At 40.2% G+C, this 24,557-nt stretch overlaps 1 protein-coding gene across 1 annotated transcript in view; it reads right to left on the minus strand.

The window, feature by feature from the left end:
• The window catches only part of PID1 (phosphotyrosine interaction domain containing 1), a 384,153-nt gene extending 359,977 nt beyond the window's left edge, over positions 1–24,176 (minus strand). The window contains exon 1 of the mRNA XM_069213417.1: positions 23,947–24,176. Within this exon, the coding sequence (XP_069069518.1) occupies positions 23,947–23,976 (30 nt within the window). The 5' untranslated portion in view covers positions 23,977–24,176. The remainder of the gene's footprint in view (positions 1–23,946) is intronic.
• Between the last annotated feature and the right edge of the window lie 381 nt (positions 24,177–24,557).

Raw genomic sequence — 24,557 nt, forward strand, 5'->3', positions numbered from 1 at the left:
ACATACAAACTAACTTTTCAACTTTGGAAGCACATGTATAATGAAAATCAATTTAAATTGACAATACCAACAATAATACATTTTCAATTTAAAGTTACAACATCCTACAGCTGCTACCCAATACTACTAAACAGTTATTTCCAATTATTTAAAAAATAAAATCACATCTAAGATAAACCTTCAGCTGCCCCCTTCTTAGAGAGAGCTGTCTGAAGCTTGTAGATATGTTTACCAATCCTTGCTTCAATGAAGGAATAACATGTACCCAAAAGTAAAGGCTACCTTAGAAAACCACATGCACCTGTTTCCAATGAATGCTTAGATTCCTGGTAGAGCCTGCCTATTTATACCGTGTCATGCTCCTTGTACTATCTTGGTAGGCATGTGACCCAATGATGCATCTGCCAGACCGAGTGCCGACTCCTAATGTCATAACAACACGGGCCCAATCCTAAACGTCTTTGCAGGCCCTAGGGCCATATTTAACACACTTGCAATCTCCCGGCAATAATTTAACTATTTCTTCTAAAGATTTACTATTTAACTATCATTAAATATCACTTTTAGTGGCATCAGCATTCATTGTGACATTTTTTCTAAACTTAGGCCAAGTCTTACTCCCTATCATAGAGACATTTCAACTCAAAGCAATTAAGTGTATCCACAAAACTCTATATGAAATGGCCCAAAAATATGCATCAAACGTAATCACTCCCTGCTAACAAAGTGACCTTGATGATCGTCTGACATTACTGACATGACAACATTCAGGGCATTGTCCTTCAGCTGACCCAGGTGTAGCATTCAGAAACGTTACAGCTCAGCACCTGGGACAGGCAGAAGACTAACTCCTATTTTGTTACAAATGAAACTTGGCTATCCCATGTAACTGTATCTGATCTGATGACCTTTTTTGAACAGCCCCTTGGGTTTCCTTGCTACATTTCCAGCATACAGAAGAGCGAAATAAACAAGTTAATAAATAAGGTGGCCACTGTACATTCGGTGTGGAAGTTTAGCACCCACTTTACATAGCCACACATTTGTAAATGGCTATCTTTGGATTGCCCTACCTAACTTCCTCTCCCCTAAAAAGGATTCTCCAGAAGGTGACTGAACACTCTTTTTGCACTTCTACTGAATGGAAATAAGGGACAATTAAAGGGGAAGAACAACAAACTCTCACTCAGGATAAAATGGCATTCAAAATCTGAAAAGGAATGACCCTCTAGAACTCAAAGGACGTATGCCGTTGAAATAAGAAAGAGGACTGGTATTTTGTTCTTTGGAATTCCTGCACTAGATTCCAAGCCTCTAGTGAATTGTTAACCTTCATAAAAAACGTTTTAGATTTTAAAATACTATGAAATGCCCCAAAACAGCTTTTGGGCTTTTGATTGTCAATGGTAAATAATGAAAAACATGGGCCATCTTGATAGGTGGGTGGTTCAACTAGGCAAGTAGAGCAACATTAAGCAGTGTGACATCGCTAGAGCCTGGAAATTGCTGGAGATCCCCTCCATGGACCACTGTCTGAGTGTGACGAGGGCCATTTACATGGTGTGGGGGTATCCCAGGAGCATGACAGGATCTGGGGTGACTGTGGAGGCAGTCAAGGGATTCAGGTTGAATGCCCTTGTAAGCAATTCAGGTCACTGGACGACAAGATAAATCATTTCTAGTCAGGAGGGGTGGGTATGTTTAGATGGGTGGGATGTAGGGGTCCAGCTGGCTTGTGCTGCAATGTGGGTTACTCGAGCAGCGTTTGTATTGCATACTAAGAGACCGGGATGCCTGAATGTGCTACACTTGACTATAACTTCTTTTTTTTCTCTTTCGTTTCTGTCTTTGTTCCAAAATGCCAAAAAAAACATGTTATGAAAGATATCATAAGGCAATAATAAACCGCTGTTATGTTTTGTCTATATGTCTTGTTAAATGAAAAAATGATAGATATATGTTTTAAAAAATTGCCAACATAATGTGATATGTAAATGGCTGCAGAATGCAAATGCAGAATGTACTAAACATACATTTGCATCCACTTGAATTTGAATAAAGGATTGTACAAGGCCCTTTCAGATGCTAACGTAAACCCATTGACAGATGAATACCAAAATAAATAGACCATATTACCACATAAATGCATATTGGGGTATGTGCTTTATTTAATTTTTCATTTGATTTATGGAACTCGGACTCATGGTAGAATACCAATGAGTTGAATAATAAATCTAAAATGGTCAGTAGCTCTATTTACTATAACAATCGTCCTTCCTTCTCTTTATTGTGATTATTAATTTCTATTAGCATTTATTTAAAGGACAGTCTTAAATCGTGCTTGGAAAGAGTCGCTTTACTGTTCCGCTTCAGTAAACATGCGACTTTGATCCAGGCTTCTTATTCAATTCAGAGTTAACCTATTTCCTTACTATGCATTTGTACGAGCACAGTTGAAAATGGATATCCTTGTAACAAGCTAAACTCAAAGTGACAGTCATGCAGCAGGTGTCTTGAATTTACAGACTGAGCATCTCTGCCTGATGTTTAAAGGGGATAGCCACAAACACCAAGAGATCCATTAAAAATACTTTTAATACAGATGCACTGGGATAGCAGATGTAATAATAGAGCAAGAACTATGCAAAATAAAGTTCAGGAAACAATATCAGATCTAAGTGGCCATCGACTCAGCTCCTTCGCAAGTGCCAACAGAAGTATCCTTACACAACTCCTGGAAACTGAGATGGTCGACTTTGATGATAGTGGAAAATGTGATCATGTTTTATAAGAAAGTCCAAGAGTTGTTTATAATTTGGTCAATATAGAATGAGTATCAACCGGTCTACAATTATACCAAGAGTGCACTAGAGTTTAAATAGCTTTGTCTTGCATGTACTAGATTAACGGACTGGTAAAAGTGATGCTGTCAATGAAAACATATGTCATGTCATTTGCATTTCTCAGGAATACCATGTTTATAACTTTTTGAAAATGTAAAATATTTTGAAATGCAACTGTGGGCATCATAGCGTGAGTTCTCATTTGTTGGAATTAATACTGTGCTTGACACCGACCCTATGGGCAGTTACATTCGATATTTAAAAGCATAGAGTAGTTCAGATTGGTAGAAGGCTATTTCTCAATGGGAGAATCTGAAGTGGTGGTAACATAAAATCAGTGGTGTTTTAGTTCTCCTCTTGTTCGTAAGCGAATTCAAATCGGCTCCAGACTATATAGATGGCACTTGGGGTTAGTTTTCATTTTTAGAGAAGTTAGGGCCAGATGTAGCAAAAGTTTTTACCCATTCTGTGTCTATGGGAAAAAGTGTTCGTACATTCTCATCTCCTGCATCTTAGCTGCTATGAGTTAATTGTGACCGACACTTAAGGTTCCATGGCATGAACTGGACATTGCTAGCTGATTTGCGTCTAAGGTGCCCCAGGTGGTGATCAGGCAAAAGGATTTGGAGGATCCAATACAAGTCCACTGGAGTCCTGTCAGCTGATCATGGTCAGTAGCTGGTTACATATGCAAATATTTTAGAATTAAACTTGGCATCAGAACCCCGTGTATGTGGAATGAGATTAAACAGAGGAGTAAGAGCTGTATGTTGTCACTAGATTCACGGACCTTCTCAAGTATAGGTCCCTCAAATGATGGAACATGTGTGCTGGGAAAGTTCAAAATGTCTGACTTGTACTGCTCACAACACAAGCTCCCTGGAGCCAAGATTCCAAATTGAAACTAGAGGTGGAAAATAGCAAAGACGAAATCTTGTCATAAATTGCCAGCTGGAATACTTCAGTTTAACATACAACTAAATCACAGATCTGTGTCACGTGTTACTGTTCTATGAAACAGATAAGTTAAGGGTAGTAATAGTGGCAAGGAAGGAAGAGCCTGTGTTCATTTACTGGCCAGTTACTAGCACTCCTTTGTTAGACTTCTGACAAGTGCTGTAATTTGACTTCAGCTGATGTCTCTGGAAGGAGCGGTACTGTTCTACACGGAATCAATCATTGAACAACAACTTTGCTATTCTCTATACTCATTTCATCCTGTAAAACACAATTTAGAGCTGGTGTACCCTGTCTGGACTATGTGTTCTTTGTTAACATTGTCCCAGGTGCCATTGTTGGATTTTCTGATATAATTCTCCAGGCTGTGATGCTGGATAAACAGCATCAACAGGACAGGTAAGGGAACTGTATAATGGGGGTACAGCACCTACAACACTCTATTGAGAAAGAGAGAGCACAGCAGAGAAGACTCCAACTAATGAACTGTTTAACTTCTAAACTTGGGGTCCATGCAAAGTTTGGCATCCAAGCAAACTGTCAAGTGTTTGGTAAAGGCCATCATAGACGAAAACGAGCAGACACTGAAGCCAAGACTCACAGAATCTCCAAGAGGACCACAGCAATCCTATTATTCAAAAGGACATTTTATCCATGATAATCACAGCAGTCGTATTAGTCAAAAGGGCACATTATCACCAATAAACATAGCAATTCTGTTATTTGAAAGGGTAAATTATCAATTTCTTTATGTACAGAAATCACATGCACAAGTGAGTGAAGTCCAATTTTCAACTACCAAACATGACACCGCTGGATGTTTCAGCTCTCGTATATCCATCACTGTAGATGCAGCTGAATTCACTGCTATCAGCAACATCTTGTTATTAATAGTTGTGGAGGTCATTAAAATGATTCTAAAAGGTTCCCTTCCTTGCTTAATCAGTGCTACTTGCTGGAAAAGTAGTGGGAGGGTAAGAGGGCGCCGACATATAAGTGGCACACAGGATTTAAAAGAAGAAAAAAAGTGACAACACGCACTCCTTAGTTTCCATGGAAACAAAAATTGAAGGGGTAGGGAACACAAATACATACATTAGGTTTGTGATGAAAACGGTGAGCCTGTGGTAAAGACAAGAAAAAACTTTTTAAGCACAAAGAAGCTCGAGTTCTTCAAATGAGATTCAAACATTAAAAGGCCCTGAGGGCAAGCAGCTCCGTGTTGATATCGGCCATAACCCCACCAAGGGTCTTCAGTGACCATCAACAGTATCAGGTATAGGCACTTGTTTGGGGACAGATCATTCACATCATCCGATATGTGTAAGGCTTTCATGCAAACGTCTTAACATAAGGAGAAGGACAGCTAGCATGTCTCTATTAAGTACACACATGACAACAACACAACATGGTCATGAGAAGCAGAGAATTTAAGGAAATTAGGCTAATTTAGTACAGCACCATACATATAGGGAAATTAACCCAAGTCAGAACACAAGGTGGATGTGTTGCACTTGTACTATTTCCTCATGAAGGTCATCTGGTTGACAAGAGAAACTGGTTCAGCTATGAGGTTAGGATGACAATGGTGTAGTCCTCCAGAACATGTCACTACTTGCTGAAAAGCCAGATTTAAGAACAGTGCACTTCAGTTGTCAATTTACAAACTACGTGACAAGCCAAGTAAGCTGAAAAAACAAAACAAGCAATTCTAAATCATGGCTGAAATGTTACGTTATTGGAGGAAGGCCAGTGCACATTTGAAACATATGTAACAGTAGATAAAGTAACTAGATTATTGCTTATCATTAACAAACAGATGGTCTTCATATACATGTGGGCCTCATCAATGAGGCTTATTACTGGAGAACACTGTACAGGAAGCCTGATCAAGTGGATTATACTCAAGTAATAAAAACTTTTTGCTCAGCCTTCTATACTGCACTAAGGCAGTTTCTAAGGCCTGTAAATAACAGGTCATCCCATTACCCAATTCAACGGTACTTCATTTACCGAACTTAGAAGGATGAGGGGTTAAGTTGGCCTTCCTAGGATTCAGTTTCATTAGCTGCACATGACAATAAATGTGAATCGTGAGCTTTTAACTCAATCTTTTTTTGGCCCATACCTGAAATGTCCAAGCTTTTTGTGAAATGCTATTTTCTTGGCCTTTACGTTTTTTTTTAAGCCCATTTTATGTGCAGATCTTCCAAAACGTCTGGGGAAAGGGTCGTCGCTCTACTGCTCACACTCCTGATCTCATGGACTGTCTTCTAAGATGGTGGCATGTGGGTTTGAGCGTCACTGCCTCTCTCCCCAAACATGGCTGTACATACGGTGAAAGGCAGCCATTTCTAAGCAGGGCTCAGCAAAAGATCGAAAATGTGCAAGAATGGTGTCAGGAACACTTCATAAAAACTGAATTAACTTATGTTTTAAAAAGGCTAGGTTTGTGATCAAGCCAAAAAGGACATCTGTCTCCAGTACCTATGCGTCTTTCTTAATTATTCTTTTCTGGCCCAGCTCTAAACCACTGAATATACATTAGACAGCGCCGAAGGGATTCATTCAGAACCCAGCAGTGGGCCCCTTTCTATAGATATCTACATATCAAACTTAGGAGCTGAGCCCTTAAAGGCTCATTAAAGAAAACTGGAAGGTTTGTGTAAATTGTTATCCCAGGAAATGTTCCAATTTCAAAGTTAGCAATACACATAAACATTCAGGAAAAAAGATGCTGAATTGAGAAATTAACTATACTTCCACTTCTAAGGTCTACTTAGGACCTTCACACGATAGCATGTGTCCACTTTTTCACAAAACAGTTAACTGGGATTAGGCATTTTGCAGGGGTACAAATATTTCACAGACAGCAATGCAAAGGTAAAAGGATTTGAAGTACTTTTGGCAATCAAGCAGAGTGGTCCTTTGGTAGTGACCACCTGTTGTAAATTCCGCCAACTTCAAGGGGCGTCAACTTTCGTATGAAACTGGTAAGGAACTGAATAATCATACACATACACATTTCTTGGGGCAGAACCACCTTTTTCTGCTGTGCATTTCGTAGTACAATATCTCCATCAAAGCTTCACTTACATAAGAATCATAATTAGTTAATTCAATGTTGGCCCATCCCATTCCTTCTGTAATGTCTTAGAGCCACACATGGCGTTTGGTTACATGTCAGGAAAGAAGAGTATCCCCAACTGGGATATTGTGCTGCCTGATCACAGCTGCCACAGTATACCCACTCGTGGATTTTCCCAAGTATGGGAAAACAGGGTCCATTTTACTGGCTGGAAACTCCGGCTGACAGAAGGTTTGAGCAAGGGCCGTGGGCAAGAGTGAACCCTGGCCACCTAGCTCAATTCCTCCTATGGCATGGGTGGAACACGGATAACTTCTCTCAACCTGAATTCAGACTCCTCTGCCCACTGACATTCTCCCGCCTGCACTACCACCCAGACTCCATTTAAAATCTTCTGAGTGGCAGATGGCAAATGGGAGCTGTAAACTGTATGGTGCAGGGAATTCCAAGCGTAATGTGACATGGCAACAAAAAAAAAAACAAGCATTTGCAATACAATGGGTCTCGCATTTTCTAGAGTTAAAGCTATTAGCGTTGTAAACTCCTAACCAGACTTTTCTTGCCACATTAATTGAAAATGGGAAACAATACAGTTTCACATAAGGGAACCGATTCAAAGCGCCATGGCATCAGTGTGAAGCAGCACACAAAAAAGGAAAAATAAGTTTGCTTGCAGTCATAACCTATCGCAAAAGTGCAATTAGCCATGTGACAGGGGCGATGTCCAAGGCGTAACTAAACCGCCCCAAGGAGGGACAAACGTAAAGCATTTAACAACGAAAATAAAGGATTTCTGAAGGGCAAGCCCATGAGCAAGTGGTAGTGATGGGCGTGGTTAAAAGCCCAGATACATACCAACACGTCGGAAAAGCATAGATTGTGCACTGCTATGCTCGAACTAAAAACAAATCCCTACGGGTATTCCCCATTCCACGGGAATTAACTGATAATTGAATGGTTCTGGTGGGGTGGTGTTTAGCATGATTCTATTGTCTTTGAGGAGTCTGCGCGCTGCCAGTTATGTGCCTTTCATAATAAGCTCCATGAAGGTCACTGTGTCCCTCCAAATAGAATATTCCTCCATTACCATTGCTGTGGTCTAAATCTCTCACATTATGATCAATTATCCATGTCTTAATGATACTGCTAAGCTAAATAGTCAAGTACATCCTATCTTATCAGTGCCCTTAAGTACTGAAAAGCAGATCGTGCATCAAGGAAGGCAAAATTATGCAGCGTATTACGTGAGTAAACCGAATTTACATTGAACTCTCTGCCACAATTATCAAACTACCTTGACATTTTTACCGAGATTGATGCAAACTGAATGCTCATACTTTAAAAGATACAACTTTAAAAATAAGTCAAACTGTGCGCCCTCACCAGATTCTATTCAACAGCTTATTCACCTAAAATGAATGTTGCTATCCAATTTAGAAGCAAATGAATGCCATTTGATTAATTCTGGACTTCCACCCTCCTGGGTAAAATAGTATGTGTAAAAGACATACAAACCTCCACTCGGCCAAAAATAAACCTGGTATCCACGTCCTGAAATAAAAGCCACAGCTCTTTTATTCAGGTCGCCTCGCTTATGGTTTAGCTTGTGCACGATGGGGATTCTGCTAAGCATGCATTTGTGTGAAGTACGAAATATAACATTTTAATGACAAAGAAGGGATCATCTCCTCCACTCTGAAATGTATTTGTGTATTTTGAGGTTGTTTATTTACCAGCTTAGACAAAAACCCACCTCCGAGCCCATTAACTGGAGAGGTTCAGAGCATAAGGGAACATGGCAAAACCTTTAAATGCCTCCACAGCAGAAATCCACCTTTGGAAGGAGGCCAGTTAAGGTTAGCAGTCTCTTATGTAGGATTTCCAGAATGAACTGTTGCGAAGTGTTAAGCTTGACATTTCACCCAGTGTATAGTATTTTTAGACTCATAAGTGAGGGGCCATGTTTTTGACAAGCTGCAAGTTATGCAGGATATAAAGATTATGACGCAAGTGCTGCAAACCCAGATTTAGGGAGAACACACTACAGAATTAGAACATTTTGGATCCCCACTGTATAAGCCAATTTCAGTCCTCCTAACTTTGAAAAATTGTTTGAACAGCGCTATTAACCCAGTCATTTCTTCCCTTTTCACTGTTTAATTGTCACTTTACGAGAAAAGAAAAACATGGTAAGGAAATATTTATGATACATTTTTACACCACAGTTTGATATAAACACTGTCGTTTTTTAAATGGTTTGTAATGATCTGAAAGGAATTAAACACCAGGTGATGCTCCGAGCTCATACAAAGACCGATTTCTTAACAAACATATTCTACTGCCTATGTGCAGCGGAAAGCCAGGCATTAACATGCCAATTTATCCCCTCACGTGCAAAGGATTCTAGGAATATATAGAGCGGACCAACTGCTTCACTTTAAAAACCTCTAAGGATGTGAGTGTAGCTTTAAAAGGAAACATTCAGTGCCACAAACAGTATTTGCACTTCACAAAACCACACACAAAAGTAATTAGGTTGCTTTGTGCCATAGTCAAATCCACAAGTCCAATACAAACTACATCCAGAAGACAAATAAAAACTAGATTCATGGCTCTGAGTGTACAGAGCATTGCACAACTGTTCTCTATACAGCAAAACAAAGAAAACGTGCAGGTCTGTGGGGAAAAGGCCATTTCCTAGAAATAAATGATTTATGCTCCTTTTCGGACAATACCACTAACTAATAGAGGAAAAATGTTTGCTAATGCCAACTTCCATTGTCCTCAAAAAGCAACACGGGTGGAAATTTGTACAAATAAAAAAAAAAATGAAGCAGCGCAAAGAATTTCGGTACATGAATGAACGGGGTGATTGTGCAGCCTCTGACGGACTACAAATAAAGATCATACTTGTAAGCCTTGGTGCCAAGTTCTTGTTATGCTTCTGGCAGTCGAGAAAACTGAAAAAACAACACAGTTTGAGCAAGATAGGAATAGCCTAAAAACATAACGCTATACCTAAGTGTCTAAGGCAGTGGTTCCCAACCTTTTGATTTCTGTGGACCCTCACTTTAACATTAATGGAACCCAGGGACCCCCACTGAATCATCATTAGAATCCGGGGACCCCCACCTGAGTTATTACTGGAAGCTGGGGACCTAATTTGTCAATATTTTTTAATATTCTCAGCACTCGCGGACCCCCTGAGAAGGCTTCGCAGACCCCAGGGTTCCCTGGACCACAGGTTGGGAACCCCTGGTCCAAGGCATACAAATCCTCCAAATCTTGTCATCTCAATACTAATTTGGGTACACTCAATTTACGCAGATACAAAATTCTCACCAAAAAAACAAAAAAAGGTACACGCTCAATCACATTTCTCTAAATGGTTACTACATGGTTATACATAACAACCGGATGCCACACCATGTTTGGAGCACTTCTCCGAACCTCAAGTGCATCAGCTCAACTAAGGCCAGACTGAGACTTCCTATGAGCCATGTTCTCCAAAATGGCACCTGAAGTCCGTTGTAAATCGGATAATTTTCACAGCCACATCTGGGAAACAAAGCACTATCTAAACTTTACAGAAAAAGACCCTGTACAAAAACAATATGTTGCACAAAAACAACTTTCGGCATCAGACTTCATTGATAGCAGAGTGATTCTTCAGATGAGGCCGTCTAAAAGACCACACCTCCGGAGGGACTGTCTGTATAATCAAAGGATGTCTTTAGGAAGAAGGGAAAAAAGACCAAGAATTTAAAAAAGGAGGGTTGCACTATGGAAGAAGGTGTGTATGATCATATTTTATAAGGAATACAAATTCCCATTGCATGCATAAAAGGCATACTGTTAGGGACCTCGGAATTCTATGAACTTACAAAGGAATTTGTGTTTTAAGACTCATGCCTCTGTTTGGACACAGATGCGATTGACTTGCAAGATCCTTGCACCATAAAATAGGGAGCATTTACAGCCCCAGACAACAAGACCATACCTGCTAATGTAGCAGTTACTGGTGAATATATGTACTGCTAAAAGCACCCAATGGCTCCGCTGTTTCAAAATGGAACCCTATATGGACATGGGTGACCTGCAACCACAGGCAAGATCATCATCAACAAAAAGGGATGGAATCCCCAATAGTCTTCCTACAGGACCTTTACTAATCAGTAAAGAACACTATTTCCTATGCACACACAAAAGTAAAACTATATTGCATATAATTCTTTGAAAAGGAACTAATTTCATTTATAAGCAGACGTGTCTAGAAAGAGCTACATTTTTTTGAATACCCAGAGATTGTGACTACTAATGATTATTTCTCTTTTTGCGAGAGGATGCCACTAATATATTTTCAGTTTTGCTTTCATGGGGATGACAGAGTAATCAGACTTCAGTTTGTTTAACTTCCATACATAGTGAACACTTTGACCTATACATTATGGGATTAGGGTATTCTTGAGTTTCTATGTGAAGGATAGCTGTAAAGTGTATTCTAAAATAAAAAAAAGAGTTTTAAAACGGGGACCCTCCCCAATATACTTTTTTTGCAGGTCATTCGCGTTACACAGTGAAATTGAGATTTGTCTAATTTAGACCAAGCATCTACACATAGCCACAGATTGTGACCACTGATGACTACCTAACCTACTGTGACAGGATGCTAATCTTTTCATCAATGTGCGTACATTTACACAAAAAAAATCTATATCTTAACTGTAAATCTGTTTTAAAAGGCATGTATAAATAAGACTTAACTGCATCGGCATGGGATTAAATTCTGTGACATGGGATTAAAATGATAGAACATGTGAAACCCTGCCTCATCCTTCTAATCTTCCTTCAATCACAAACAGGAGCCTCTTCAGATGTACAACCCTGATGCAAAACAACCTAGCTAGGCGTTATTTAGTTAAATTAAGTAAATTTTCAAAAAGCCTAAAGTTAGGATTTGAAAGTCTCCAAAAAACATGTTGTCCAGGGTGAAGCATTCATACAAGAAATAAGAGAACTTCGGAGCTGTGGTACGCGTTGGTTTCCATTACAAAAGTTAAAATTACAAAACAATTGTTTAAGGCTGGGTGAAACTGCAATCCTCCTCACATCTTAAATGGTTAGATCATATGGATTTTGTCTAAATTATATTTATCACGTGCTGTACACTCTACTACATCCAAGCTGGGCAGATAATCTGAACCAATTACAGAATTTAGACACAACAAAGACATGATTTTATAAAAGCCATCTCAGTACTGTTATTATTAGGTGACTCGCTTGACAAAAGCAAACATCTATACAAAACCATCTAATGATTTACAACTTTTTGTTTAGCATTTCTGATAGAGTGACAGATTGGGTGGCTTTTTATATTTTTTGTTGCTCCCCAAGCGCACTTTAATAGTCTAAAGGCTGGAATGTGTTTTTTTCATTTAAAACCAACTCCTCCCTCTTGGAGTAGATTATAAAGAAATGATGAGGGGGATTCCCTCAAAATTTGTGAATTTCTCTGAAGGAGATTCTCCCTTTTCAATGTAAACTTTTTCAATTTCAATGTTGTTTTTCATTAAAACTGTTTTTTAATGAGACTTTGGGGGTTTATCTGTATCCAAAATAATGCACATTTCACAATTAAAATATAACTGCCTGAGTCAGAACTATATAAATTTCACTTTATTTAAATTAACACAATCAATATGCACCAGAATCAATCCAAAAAACAGTCTATCACTCCCTTCTCCATTTTGGTCCTCAAGCAAATAGAGTAGGCTACTAAAGTGCATTCCTGCTTCTGCTGCAACAGAGGTCCTCTAAATTCAGTCTGCTACTCAGCGGAAAGACTTTGGAAGCGTCATATATTGTTAGTGTGATATTTCGATAAAAGTGATCAGAATCTTTTTACATACCATGACATAAACTAAGAATTTCCAAGAGAAGGAAGGATCTTGAGCAAATGTCCAAGATTGTTGGGTAAAGTAAGGAGCTATGTAAAATCCCAGAAGACCAGTGAAATTCAAATGAAAATATCTGCAGGAACTAGTCATACTCCTAGCCTATATGAGTGATGCTGGCAATTAGCAGCGTGCCAGAATTCCCACCCCCAGGGATGTGGAATTCCTATCGCCCGACGCCGGGACATCTTGTTTGGGGTCAAGGGCAACAAGTTTTTATGTTTACTTTGTCCTTGGGACAAGTAGGCCCAACCCTCTGCAGCACAAACCCTTTGGCTGCTTGTTTACAGAGAGTGGAACTCTCTGCAGTTGAGGTAATGTGTTTCCTAAAGATAATGCTGTTCGAATTTGTATTTATGGTTCATTATTTGAAAGCCTTCATTATTAGGGTGAGTGCTGTAAATAAATGTTTTAAGGTCACACTTCAATACTGACGTTGGTTGCAGTACAAAAAAAAAAGAAAAAATGTGTATACACATGTTTGAAAAGTTTAGGCTATGAGGCTAAGTATAATGCTCCCAGAATGCTCTCTGATTAGATGCAAATGAAGTGTCATTTAGTAAAATGTGTTGATGCATGCTAGTATTTCCCAAAAATATTTCTAATGGAAAATCAGTGTAACCATTTTCAACACAAATATGGGAAGCATGAAAATAAACAAACACTGACCAAGCCAACTGATCTGACATATTTTTATAAGTCTTTTAGTTTCATCAATGCGTGTCTTGTTTTGACAGGGCTTTTGTAACACTTTATTGTTGTGGGAGCTACCAGGCCCTCAACATTGTAACAAACACTGGCAAAACCCCCCCGAAAAGTTTTTGAACTCTAAAAGCACACGTTTCCACCAGTGGCATAACAAAGGCCCCGCAGCCACCCTCCAGGGGGCCCCTTCAGCACAGCACCTGCCCTGAGTGAGTCTGGAGAGGGGGCTCCTCCATGTTCTTTGCAAAGGGGCACCCTCCAGTTTTGTTACGTCACTGATTGCCACTGTAGTTCCTGCCACTGAACAAAACTACTTTGTGTGCCAATATGCTCCTAGTGGAAGAGCAGAATGCGATAGATCACTCACAGTAAAGCCAGCCGAAAGAGAGAGAAATAGAAGTTTAATAAAAACAAAATGTGTTTGTTAACATCGGACCTAATTAGGGACCAAGACCCACATGTAGGTCGCTTTTTGCATGTCGCAAACAGCGACTTTCGCTGTTTGCTACGTGCAAAAAGCACATTGCGATGCACAAACCCAGTTTTGTGATTCGGTAACCTTGTTACCGAATCGCAAAACGGGTTGTCGCAATTAGGAAGGGGTGTTCCCTTCCTAATTGCGACTCGCAGTGCAATGTAGGATTGTTTTGTGACCGCGAACAAGGGCGCAAACCATTTGCAGTTTGCACACATTTCAAATGGGTGCTAACACTTTCGCAAAAGGGAAGGGGTCCCCATGGGACCCCTTCCCCATTGTGAATGTCACTGTAAACATTTTTTCAGAGCAGGCAGTGGTCTTGTGGACCACTGCCTGCTCTGAAAAAATTAAACGAAAACGTTTCCTTTTTCATTTTTGTAATGCATCTCGTTTTCCTTTAAGGAAAACGGGCTGCATTACAAAAAAAAAGAAACTGCTTTATTGAAAAGCAGTCACAGATATGGTGGTGTGCTGTCTCCAGCAAGCCACCATCCCTATGAGGTCCGCTATTCGCAAGGGGGTTGCAAATTGCGACCCACCTCATGATTATTCATTAGGTGGGCATTTGCGAAGCCCTTGCGAATCACAGATGGTGTCAGGGACACCATCCTACATTCGGATTTGCGACTCCCAATTTGCGAGTCGCAAATCTGAACCTACCTACATGTGGCCCCAAATTCTTAAAGAAAGTCACAAAAGTGCACCCATGGTGTATGTTGTACCCCTATAAAATATTTGTGAACTGTATTTTAGCATGGGTAAATACGCATGTGTAGATTTGCTCATGTGAAAATCTGTTGAGCATTTGCAAGTTCATTTTCCCTCCAGCCACTTTATTCCCAATCCTGGAAGAAGTTCTAATTCTGCCATTGTCCGGAGTAAATGTCCAACCTTTCTTATTATGGGAAAATATTAGAGAGAAGCTGGTGAAAATCTTTAAAACATGCAGGTTAGTAGGTTTGCAGACTCAAAGGCATTCCTGCCCTGGAACTATTGCTTACTGCTTCCTCCAGCCCCAGTATGCAGATAGGTGGCAAAATAAGGAAACTGCTACAGTAGGGATTGAAATTGCAAGTATTCAAGCCCTACTATGGTAGTAGCCCTGGCATAAACAGAGAGGCTATTATCAGAGCTCTTACATAATGAGATTGCTGACATAATTTGTTGCCACACTACATGGCACCAAAGGGACAAGTAGATCTTTTTACAGGACAAGTAGATTTGAGAAGCAACCTGTCCCCTGGATAAGTAGATATTTTAATAAATTCCACACCCCTGCTATCTGCAGGAATTCAAGAGTAATTTACGAGAAAATCACACCTAACTTACAGAGAAAAATTATGATTAAGTACCTGATTGAGTACTCGATTAAGCGGTGCAATATGGCGGAAGGAGTTGAAGGTTACAGACCAGCCTTAACGATTGAGGCGAACACAGTCAGATTGCAGAAAGGAAAATGTATCCACAAAGCGCCTGTTTTGTTGTACTTTGAGTTTATATTCCTAAAAAGAGAAAGAGGGGGTGTATGCCAATCATAAAACTATTGTTTCCTCTATTATGAGAAGGCAGCTGCAGGGCACAGACAACAATCTGCACGTTTTTCCGGGGATTTAGGCATTTTAGGCAGCAAATCGATTCAGTATGAGGCATAGAAGTGTAATTCATGAGGTACTGTGTGTGGAGGAGATGTTTAATACCGGCCCCCTGATATATCTTGAAAAAAAAATTGTGTCCAGAGATTTTCATTTCTGATTCTCATTGCTGATCCAGGACACATTTTTCTGAACGACATTTGTAAGGATGCCGGATGTGTTGCAGTGATGATGTAATATTTCAGGAACCTTGACACCTATCTATTTCATTCTGGTGTCAAAACATAGGTTTGGGGGTCAAGTAGTCTAATAGAGACAGTAAATAATTCCTCATAGAAAGATTGCTGCTCTATAATGATGTGTTTTAGCAATTATAATGGCAATCTATTTATTTACTTAGAGGAGAAACAGGAAGTTCCATTAGACTGATGTCATAGTTCAGTGAGGACACTGCCTGGCACATTGAAGGACTGGAGCATCACTCAGTTTCAAAGTCTTCAAAGATTTGAGAAGGTAAGATGAGCGCATACCCTACTATCCAACTAAGCATATAGAAACCAGGAGAGATTGTCCCACTTGCCCTCTAACTTGTACACAGATCCCTGGAATCCTATGGGTCTGGGGTCGGTGCATGGTAGTAACTTGGTCCAAAAGGATCAGGAAGCAGAGTCAATTACACAACAGGGAAAGGGTCATGAATTCTGTTCCAGCAAGTTACACCACATAACCTTCAAGCTTTAAACTCACCAGCTAAGGGTAGATTACAAACCCAAAGGAAATGGAGAACACTGATAAAAGAACAAAATAATTGAATTCAACAGTTTTCTTTGTGGACACGTTTACGTAACATTTATGATAGCAAGATGCATAATCAATAGTGGACACCACATCTAAAATCCAAAAAATATAAAAACCTTTTGTTACGGACAAGGTGACAGGAGGGGTATAAAGAACAATACAGTACTTCATGTGCACAAGAAAGTTTCTTCACAAATAAATCAAATGAAGTAAGAATAAATAGGCTCAAGTTGACAGTGCTGTTGTGCTTTAGTACAACCTATATGTAATTTATATTTTTCAAGGTTATATCTCGGACAACTTGTTGCAAAGATTTTCTGACGGAAGAACAAACTAGTTATCATTATATATGCACCTAAAGTGACCATAAAACTAATTACATAATCCCCTTCATGAAATTTGTATCCAAGTTAGTTTGTCCCCGCCACATTGACATGGTTTGTCCCCACACATGCCTTTTGACTGGTTCATAGTCTTTACTGCCCAGGGTACAAACTAGTGTACAGACTTATGAAATGACTTATTTTTAAGGATAGTCACTAGGTAACATTTCCCAGATTAATTTGCAGCTCAATTACAAAAGAAACATGTATCAAAACATTATATTTTGTGCCCCTCTAATACCTGGGTATGGTAATATATAAACTGAGAGAACCATTATGTAGCTTACCAACAGAGCTGCATTGATCTTTCTCTAACTGTATAAATAATTCACAGAAAGGACCATTCTCTTTCAACCTGGTCGGCATCATCCAGGTCCCAATGCTTCCTTCGCAACTCATGCCATGGAAACACCCAAGTGGATTTATTAATTGCAGATTTACTTCTTATACACAGAGAGAGGTTTGTTGTATGTTTATGAATAAGGGGGTGCTAGGTGGAGATGGATGCCACCTAGACTCCTTTCTTTGAGGAAAACAAGCTATAACTTCCAGCCCTAGGACTACTGACCTTTGATACTACATAGAACAGGGATCCCAACCTGGGGTACCAGATGGAATTTCAGGGGGTGCAACAGAGGGAGATGATGTACTGTATGCATCACAGGAATCCGGCCAGAATATGTGCAGGTATGTCTATCCACTGCTAGGGGCGCTCGTACCCACCAACACACCTACGTACCGTGGCCGTGTCGGTGATCATCCCCTCCTGCATCTCGATTGTTTGCGCATCGGATTGTCAGTGTGTTTTTTTTTTTAATGGAGCTTTCTTCACTAGGTATGTAAAAACTATCACAGAAATTCTAAGCTCTATTGCACAAAAACTTTGGCCTCAAAATCTTATTTTAATGGAAAAGCTGAAAATTAATTATCATTGCAAAATGTTTTACATTATTTTTGTGCGTTATTTCAAAACGTAAATTGTGATTTCTTACAAGAATTAATTGATAATACATTATAAATTGTTGAACTACGATCATTCCATTTGCATAACTGACCAATAGTTAACTTTCATGATTGTCGAGGACATGTATTGACAAGATTTGACATGCTAGAATGTCGAAAACGCAAACAAGTTTTAATAAACTGTGAATTAGATATCTAAAAGTGAGGTGCGCTGTCCGATTTTCATGGTGCAACCGGTGTCTTGCAGTGTGCTGGCATTTGTATGTCATTTTTAATTTGCTCTGAGTGCTAAGACATTTTGACATTACATTTTTCTAGAAATATTGCTCAGGAAACATTTGTCAAAATGGGCTTCATGAGCAGGTAAATTAGCTCCTATTTTACTCTTTCCATTTCACAGATTAACCTTTCATCATGTCAAAAAGAAGGAAATGGAATGATGACTATGTGGTTTTGATTTCACCTCCCAACATAAATGACTTGCAAAACCCCAGTGCATCCTTCTAACATTGAGCTTTCCAACTCAAATCTGAAGCCATCCAAGCTTCAAGAGCAGTTCAAGAATAAGCATGGTGGAGCTGAGAATGAAGGACATGGTGTTGGGTCACTAAAAATCAAAAGAGCTCATTTTGTTCTGGAGGGACACTTCCAAAAGTGGGTTGCGTTTCTGTTTAACAACCACTACTTCTTGCTTTATACCAAGTTGCATATAAGTTAGCCAATCCAAGAGGCCCCATACAATTATTGAAGTCATCAAGCCATGTTCAATGGAAATGGCAGCAATTATTGTGAGCAAAGAAGAGAGAAAATAAATTAACCAGTGCCCCTATTAAATGTCATTCACAAACAAATCAGCAATTTGAAAGAAGATATTTTGGACCAAGTAATCTCAAATGTCGGAGCTAGTTCTCTGAAAATCTTTATTCGGTTGGAGGAGTCAACTGATGTCTCCAGTTGTAGTCAAATCATGACATTAGTGAGGTATGTCAATGATGGTGCTTTGAAGGAAGATTAACTGTTTTGTGAAGATCTGCAAACAACCACAACAGCAAATGATGTGATGCAGCTGGTGAAAGACTTCTCTTACAAACATGATTTAGATATGAAAGGCTTTGGTTCTCTGTGTACTGACGGGGCACCCATAATGTTTGGAAATAAATCGGCTCTGCTGCATTAATGAAAAAGGAGATTCCAGACTTGAAAATTACCCATTGTTTTCTTCATCAGCATGCTTTGGCATCAAAATCATTGTCTCCAAATTTGAAGCAACTCCTTGATACTTGTGTGAAGATCATCAGCTGGATCAGGGGGCGTGCTTTGATCCATTGCATCTTCAAATCATTATGTGAACATCAGGGAAGTAAGGATTCAATTTTGCTATTTCACACAGACGCCCACTGGCTGTCAAGAGGGCAACCTTTAACCCGCTTCTTTGAATTGCGGGAAGAAATCACAGTTGTTCTGGAGGAGTGAGAATGGGATCAGGTTGGGGCATTGGAATCACAGGATTTCGCCCAAATGCTGGCTTACTTGTCTGACATTTTCCCTTGTATGAATGATCTGAGTATTTCTCTCCAAGGAAAAAAGAAAAACATAATGAAGGCTTTCGAAAAGTTGAATTCCTTCAAAATTTACCCCTTTGTTGTCAAAGGATTGAAAGCAGAAATCTTCAAATTTTCCTTCACTTGAAAAGATGGTTGGTGATGTTGGATTCATAACTCCTACTATGCATGAAGAAATTGTGACTCATTTGGAAATGCGGTCAGAACTGTTTGATTCATATTTTGCCACTGGAGACCTGAATATTTCAGAAGAATGTATCATGAATCCATATTCCTACAATTTTCTGAAAATGCCAGATGATGAAGAGCAGAAAGAAGATCTTATTGATTTACGGACACATCAAGCTCTTGAAATGTAATTTGAAAGCAAGACTTTGGAGGAGTTTTGGTGTTCAGCACTGGATATGTTCCCAAGACTTGAGGCCCACATTCCATTTGCAACAACATACTTGTGACAATCTGGATTCAGCTCTATTTTGTGACTCGAGACAAAATCTGGGAATTGCCTGAATACACAGGCAGAGCCGCAGGTCACATTCAGCAAGAAAGTTTTACATTTTGGCAAAATCATGAAAGAGAAACAGGAACAAAAAAAGTCACTGAATTCTATGTTTACTATTGGGATTTATTTTACAGTTTACAATTTTTTCTTATTGCTCCATTTATATGTGCATTTTATACACATAGTTAAAAGCTTTTTTTTTTTTTTTTTTAAGTTCTTGCCCACCTGCAGTACTGTATGCAGTTCAATCTGTGGTTCATAAAATAAGAATTTGCCTATTCATCTTTAAATGTGATATTACATTTTTAGGGGGTGCAAACATTTTAATCAAACATTTCTTAAGAGTGAAGGACATAGAAAATGCTGGGAACCCCTGTTATAGAAGGACTTGAATTAAACACTTAGAACTAAAGGCAACAAAATATAATTTGATGTAAAACATCACCTTTAGGTCCCTTATTTAATTTAGTCATTTGCAATTATCATGACATTCGATAAGTGGATGCTGAAATCCACAAAAGCAATTCACTTTGAAGAGTTTGCTTCTAAGAGCTGTACAGATTGAAATAAAAAGCACTTAATGTGTAACAGCTAAAATGTAGGAGCTCAAACAGGAAAATGATCTTCCAAGATAGTTGTTTTGATGAACTTCACAAATCAAAGTCGGCTGAGGTCTCATCATGATCATGGGTGGCAAGCTGGTCAAAGACTTTCTACCCTGACCTATTTGTTTCAATTTACTGTGCAAGGTGGGTTACTATGAGTCAGTAAACTCTGGAGTTATGGGTTGGCGTTATGGTAGAGTAGTGGGAGATTAATCAGCCCGAAAGTTATTTTTAGTGAACATGGCTATATGAGTAATGCAATAATGTCAGGCATGTTTAAAGAGAGTTCTGTCTACCGAAAGAGCTAATGTATGTTCAGCAGAAGAAAGATTGCCATGTAAAAGCAGTCCCACTTAAGACTCATAGGCACAGATGTGTGCAGCAACATTCCACCGATAACAAAAGGGGTTTGGGGGAAACCGACCAGTACCACACTGCAGATACACATACAAGAAACATCTGAAGTGTGCAAAGAGATTTTTGTGTCGGAATCCTGGGAGTGTGGGGGAGGGGGGCGATTGCCACAAACTGCACACCCGCTAATTCGTATTAGTGAGAAGTGTGCCCGATTCCAACTTTGAAACTGGGAACTATGATCCAAAATTGCATGGTATTCCTACTGCATGGTGTGCAACCAGAACATGTGCGTAATCTGTGCTTGGGATTTGCACCCACATTGTAAGCCCAGGATGGGTGCAAAAGGGACTTGTTTCCAAATCAAGACTACCAGCCTCATCATATTCAGGGCCCAACTGTATTTAATTTGGTTTAAGGAACAGTAGGACTTTATTAGGGAACAAGAGTTAATTCACTCAAGATACAATGTTAGACATCACTCCACAAAGTGAAAGATATATTTCCAAGGGAGCAACGTCCCTCTAACCAATCAAGATGGGAGGATGATATAGCAAATTTTATAAGCCTTAACCATTAGGAAATTTGAGGGTATACAACCTTTTAAACAAGGTCGATGATATCTATTTTCTCGGACTGAGAAAATGCACCAATAAAGTTGAGGATCTGTAGCACAGACCACAGAGAGACCTCATGTTTAATCACAACAGTGACTAGAAGCATTTGGATAAATAATGAGAGAAATTGAATTTTAGATTGTAAAGCTATCATTGAAAACATGAGTTTTAAGGGATGCTATATTTTGGTTGTTGTAACTATGGCACGCTTGAAATCAATGAGTCAAAGTCTGAACTATTCCTAGGCAGTGCTCTGCCTATTAGACGGGTCTTACAAAATAAGAAAGTCCTGAAGAAATGGGATAATGGAATGAAGGTTTCTACTATATATAGAAAATAGAGATAAAATGTATTTAAATAATTGTCTGAAGGGAGTTGCGGAAAATACACCTAGTCAAATTCACCTTCACTGTCTGATATCCAAAAATATTGTATACGGTTTGAGCGCTCAAATAGTCATTTTTCGGAACTGGTGACGTTGAAAGTCGCAGATATGCAGAAAACTGCGTTTTTGAATGTGAAAGGTATTAGTCTGTACCTGAAAACACATAGCACAACTCTAAATAGACTCTGTGGTGAGTTGGGCCATAATTTTCGGGTAGGTATACAACAGATCCGTGCAGGTACCAAACTGAAGATGATGGTCACTCTTAGCAACGATGGCCAAGGCACAGGCGCTAAGTAAAAACTCCTGACAGAAATGGAAAGGGCAGCGTGTTGTCTCAAAAACTTTAGTAACCCTGCCCTAGACTGACTGGAGAGACCTTGTGGAATGTTGACAGGCCTAGAAAGATTTTGTAATATGGAACTGAGGCAGCGAACAACTGGGCCATTCATGAACATGCAGGCAGGGAACTTGCAAAAAATAACCCACACTTTCAGACTGGCCAGGCCTGCTGCCCAAAACAACGTTGTATTCTGGGACTTGCAATGCTAGTTTTAAGTATGGACTAAAAAACATCCCAGCATACAAAGTAGATCCGGCTAATCAATGAGGAATGCTAAATGTGTCATACATGGCAATGGCCGCTCACCAGCTGTGATAAGGAATAAGGATACTTCACTGACCTTTTATGGGTGGATGCCAGCTTTACGGTGCTCCCTTATTTTCTAAATTCTAAAAGAAAGAGTGAGTCTGCTTGAGAGGGAGAGCATGAGAGAGAGAGAGAGAGGGACATGGATGTCTCATATGTAATCGGTTTTATAAAACTGAGAAAACATGGTACGAATTAATTGTGTTTGTTATTTTAATTAGGGGTCATTTTGAATGTTTTTACAAGCACCGACGGGAAACGGGCATGATTTATGCAAACAAATATGGCCCTGGCCACTTCACAAAAGCCTTTAAGTTACATCTAAAGTGGCGTATGCCCCCCAGTATGATCTGGTACGTCTTACAGCAAGTTTTATTTCAATACTTGAGAAGTCTTCAAAGTTCATAAAGAGATTTAAAGCTGCCTTAACTCTGCCAAGAGTTAGTTTGCGGGACTGTGTGAAATACATCTGGCGGTTCGTCTGTCTGACCATCTGGAGAACATTTCAGGAACCAAAGAGCAACGAGCAAAAAAAAAACTCCTCCCCTGCAGCAAAGACAACTGGGAGAGCTCAGTACGTGTCACGCTGGACAGCCAGACGTGCATTCGGCATTGCTCAACTTCAAAAACTAGTGAAGAGCAAACAGACTACGTTGAGTAAACACGCTCTGCAGCACAAGCCGCCAGCTATATTCAGGTGACAAGGTGACAACGATGCCCTGTCCATCAGATGTTTGCAGATGTTGTCAAAATAAACAAAAGTATAAATCAAGTATGCAAATGATCTGCCGTGTATCCACAAGGGAGGTTTGTGCCCGTATCTCGAGATGAAGTGACTAGCATGACTCTGGAGGGGTGGTGGTAGAGACTGCGTGGAATGCCACAAGGGCATATACTATAATGCCATGCTAAAGTGAAGTCATGTTCTCTCTCTATGCCAACACGATGGAGTAACTAGGCAAGTCCTCCTGCGTGCCGCTGAATGTGCATGCTTAAGATCACTACGCACAATATTTAAGGGAAGGGAAGATGTTCCCAATGGGGCAGTCTTGGGTATGTTAAGTGCAGACGCTGGACAATACGCATCTCATTCCCCGAGATGGTCCGGATGCACGCGTGAAATGCGCAGCCCTTTCCTGCACGAGGCAAAGTACAATTGCACCCCCATCCCTCGAAAAAAAACAAGGAGAAATATACTACTTAAACTCTTGTGCAGTGTGCAACCACACGTTAGATGCAGCTATCTAACCCCTCGGCATTGAGCAAGTCATGCCCCCAGACTCTTCCTGACTCTCCTGCTTCCACCAAAATTCCCGGAGTTGTGGCCCTGGAACTACTCATCTCAAATGAAGCAGCACAGGAGGTCCCCTCCAGACCCTGCCCAAAAAGCTCACGACGCAGTGTGCAGGTCCCTTGACCTCCCACCACACTCCTCTAGGACTAGGTGAAGCCATCACCTCCATTGGCAGCTCTTGCTCCTCAGCCCAGCCCATGCTCTCCTCCGCCCTTACCTGCAGTCTCTCTGACGCCGGCTGCCACATCGCAGGCTCTGACCCCGGCTCGGGCTGGTGGATGGTGCTGTATGCAGTGAGGTCTGGCTCACATCTGCCGGTGCCCTCGAGGATGCGCTCTGTCCCTGCGCTGCACTCGGAAAGAGTAATGAGACAGGAGGGCGTGAGAGCAACTGGTAGCAGAGTGCTGGTGCCCGGCCTCCTGCACGCAGATCAGGGCTTTTCCTTTGGCTGCAGGGAAGGCAAGGAAGAGCCCCGCCTCCTACAAGAACCCCCTACTGCAGCCGCCCACCGCTGCTGCCAGGTAAAAGCAAGCACAACCGCTTGTCAAAAGAAGACAAACACTGTCAAAACAAGACCAAAGTAAGCCCGGCCCAGATAAGGACGGAATTGGGCTAATAAAGGTAGAAGTACAATCCTACTGCCTTTTCTCATCAGTATACTCAATTTTCTTTCCAACCCCATTGCCCCTTCTCATTTGTATACTTCTGCTCTATTCGTTTTCTTTGCTCCGTTTTTTGTTTTTGCCTCTTTTCATGTCATTATTATCTATTTGCATTTCCTTTTTTTTCCTTTCACCATCCTGTAGTTTTGCTTTCCCTTCTACATTT

This window comes from Pleurodeles waltl, chromosome 11 (assembly GCF_031143425.1).
Source record: "Pleurodeles waltl isolate 20211129_DDA chromosome 11, aPleWal1.hap1.20221129, whole genome shotgun sequence".
Taxonomy (NCBI): Eukaryota; Metazoa; Chordata; class Amphibia; order Caudata; family Salamandridae; genus Pleurodeles; species Pleurodeles waltl.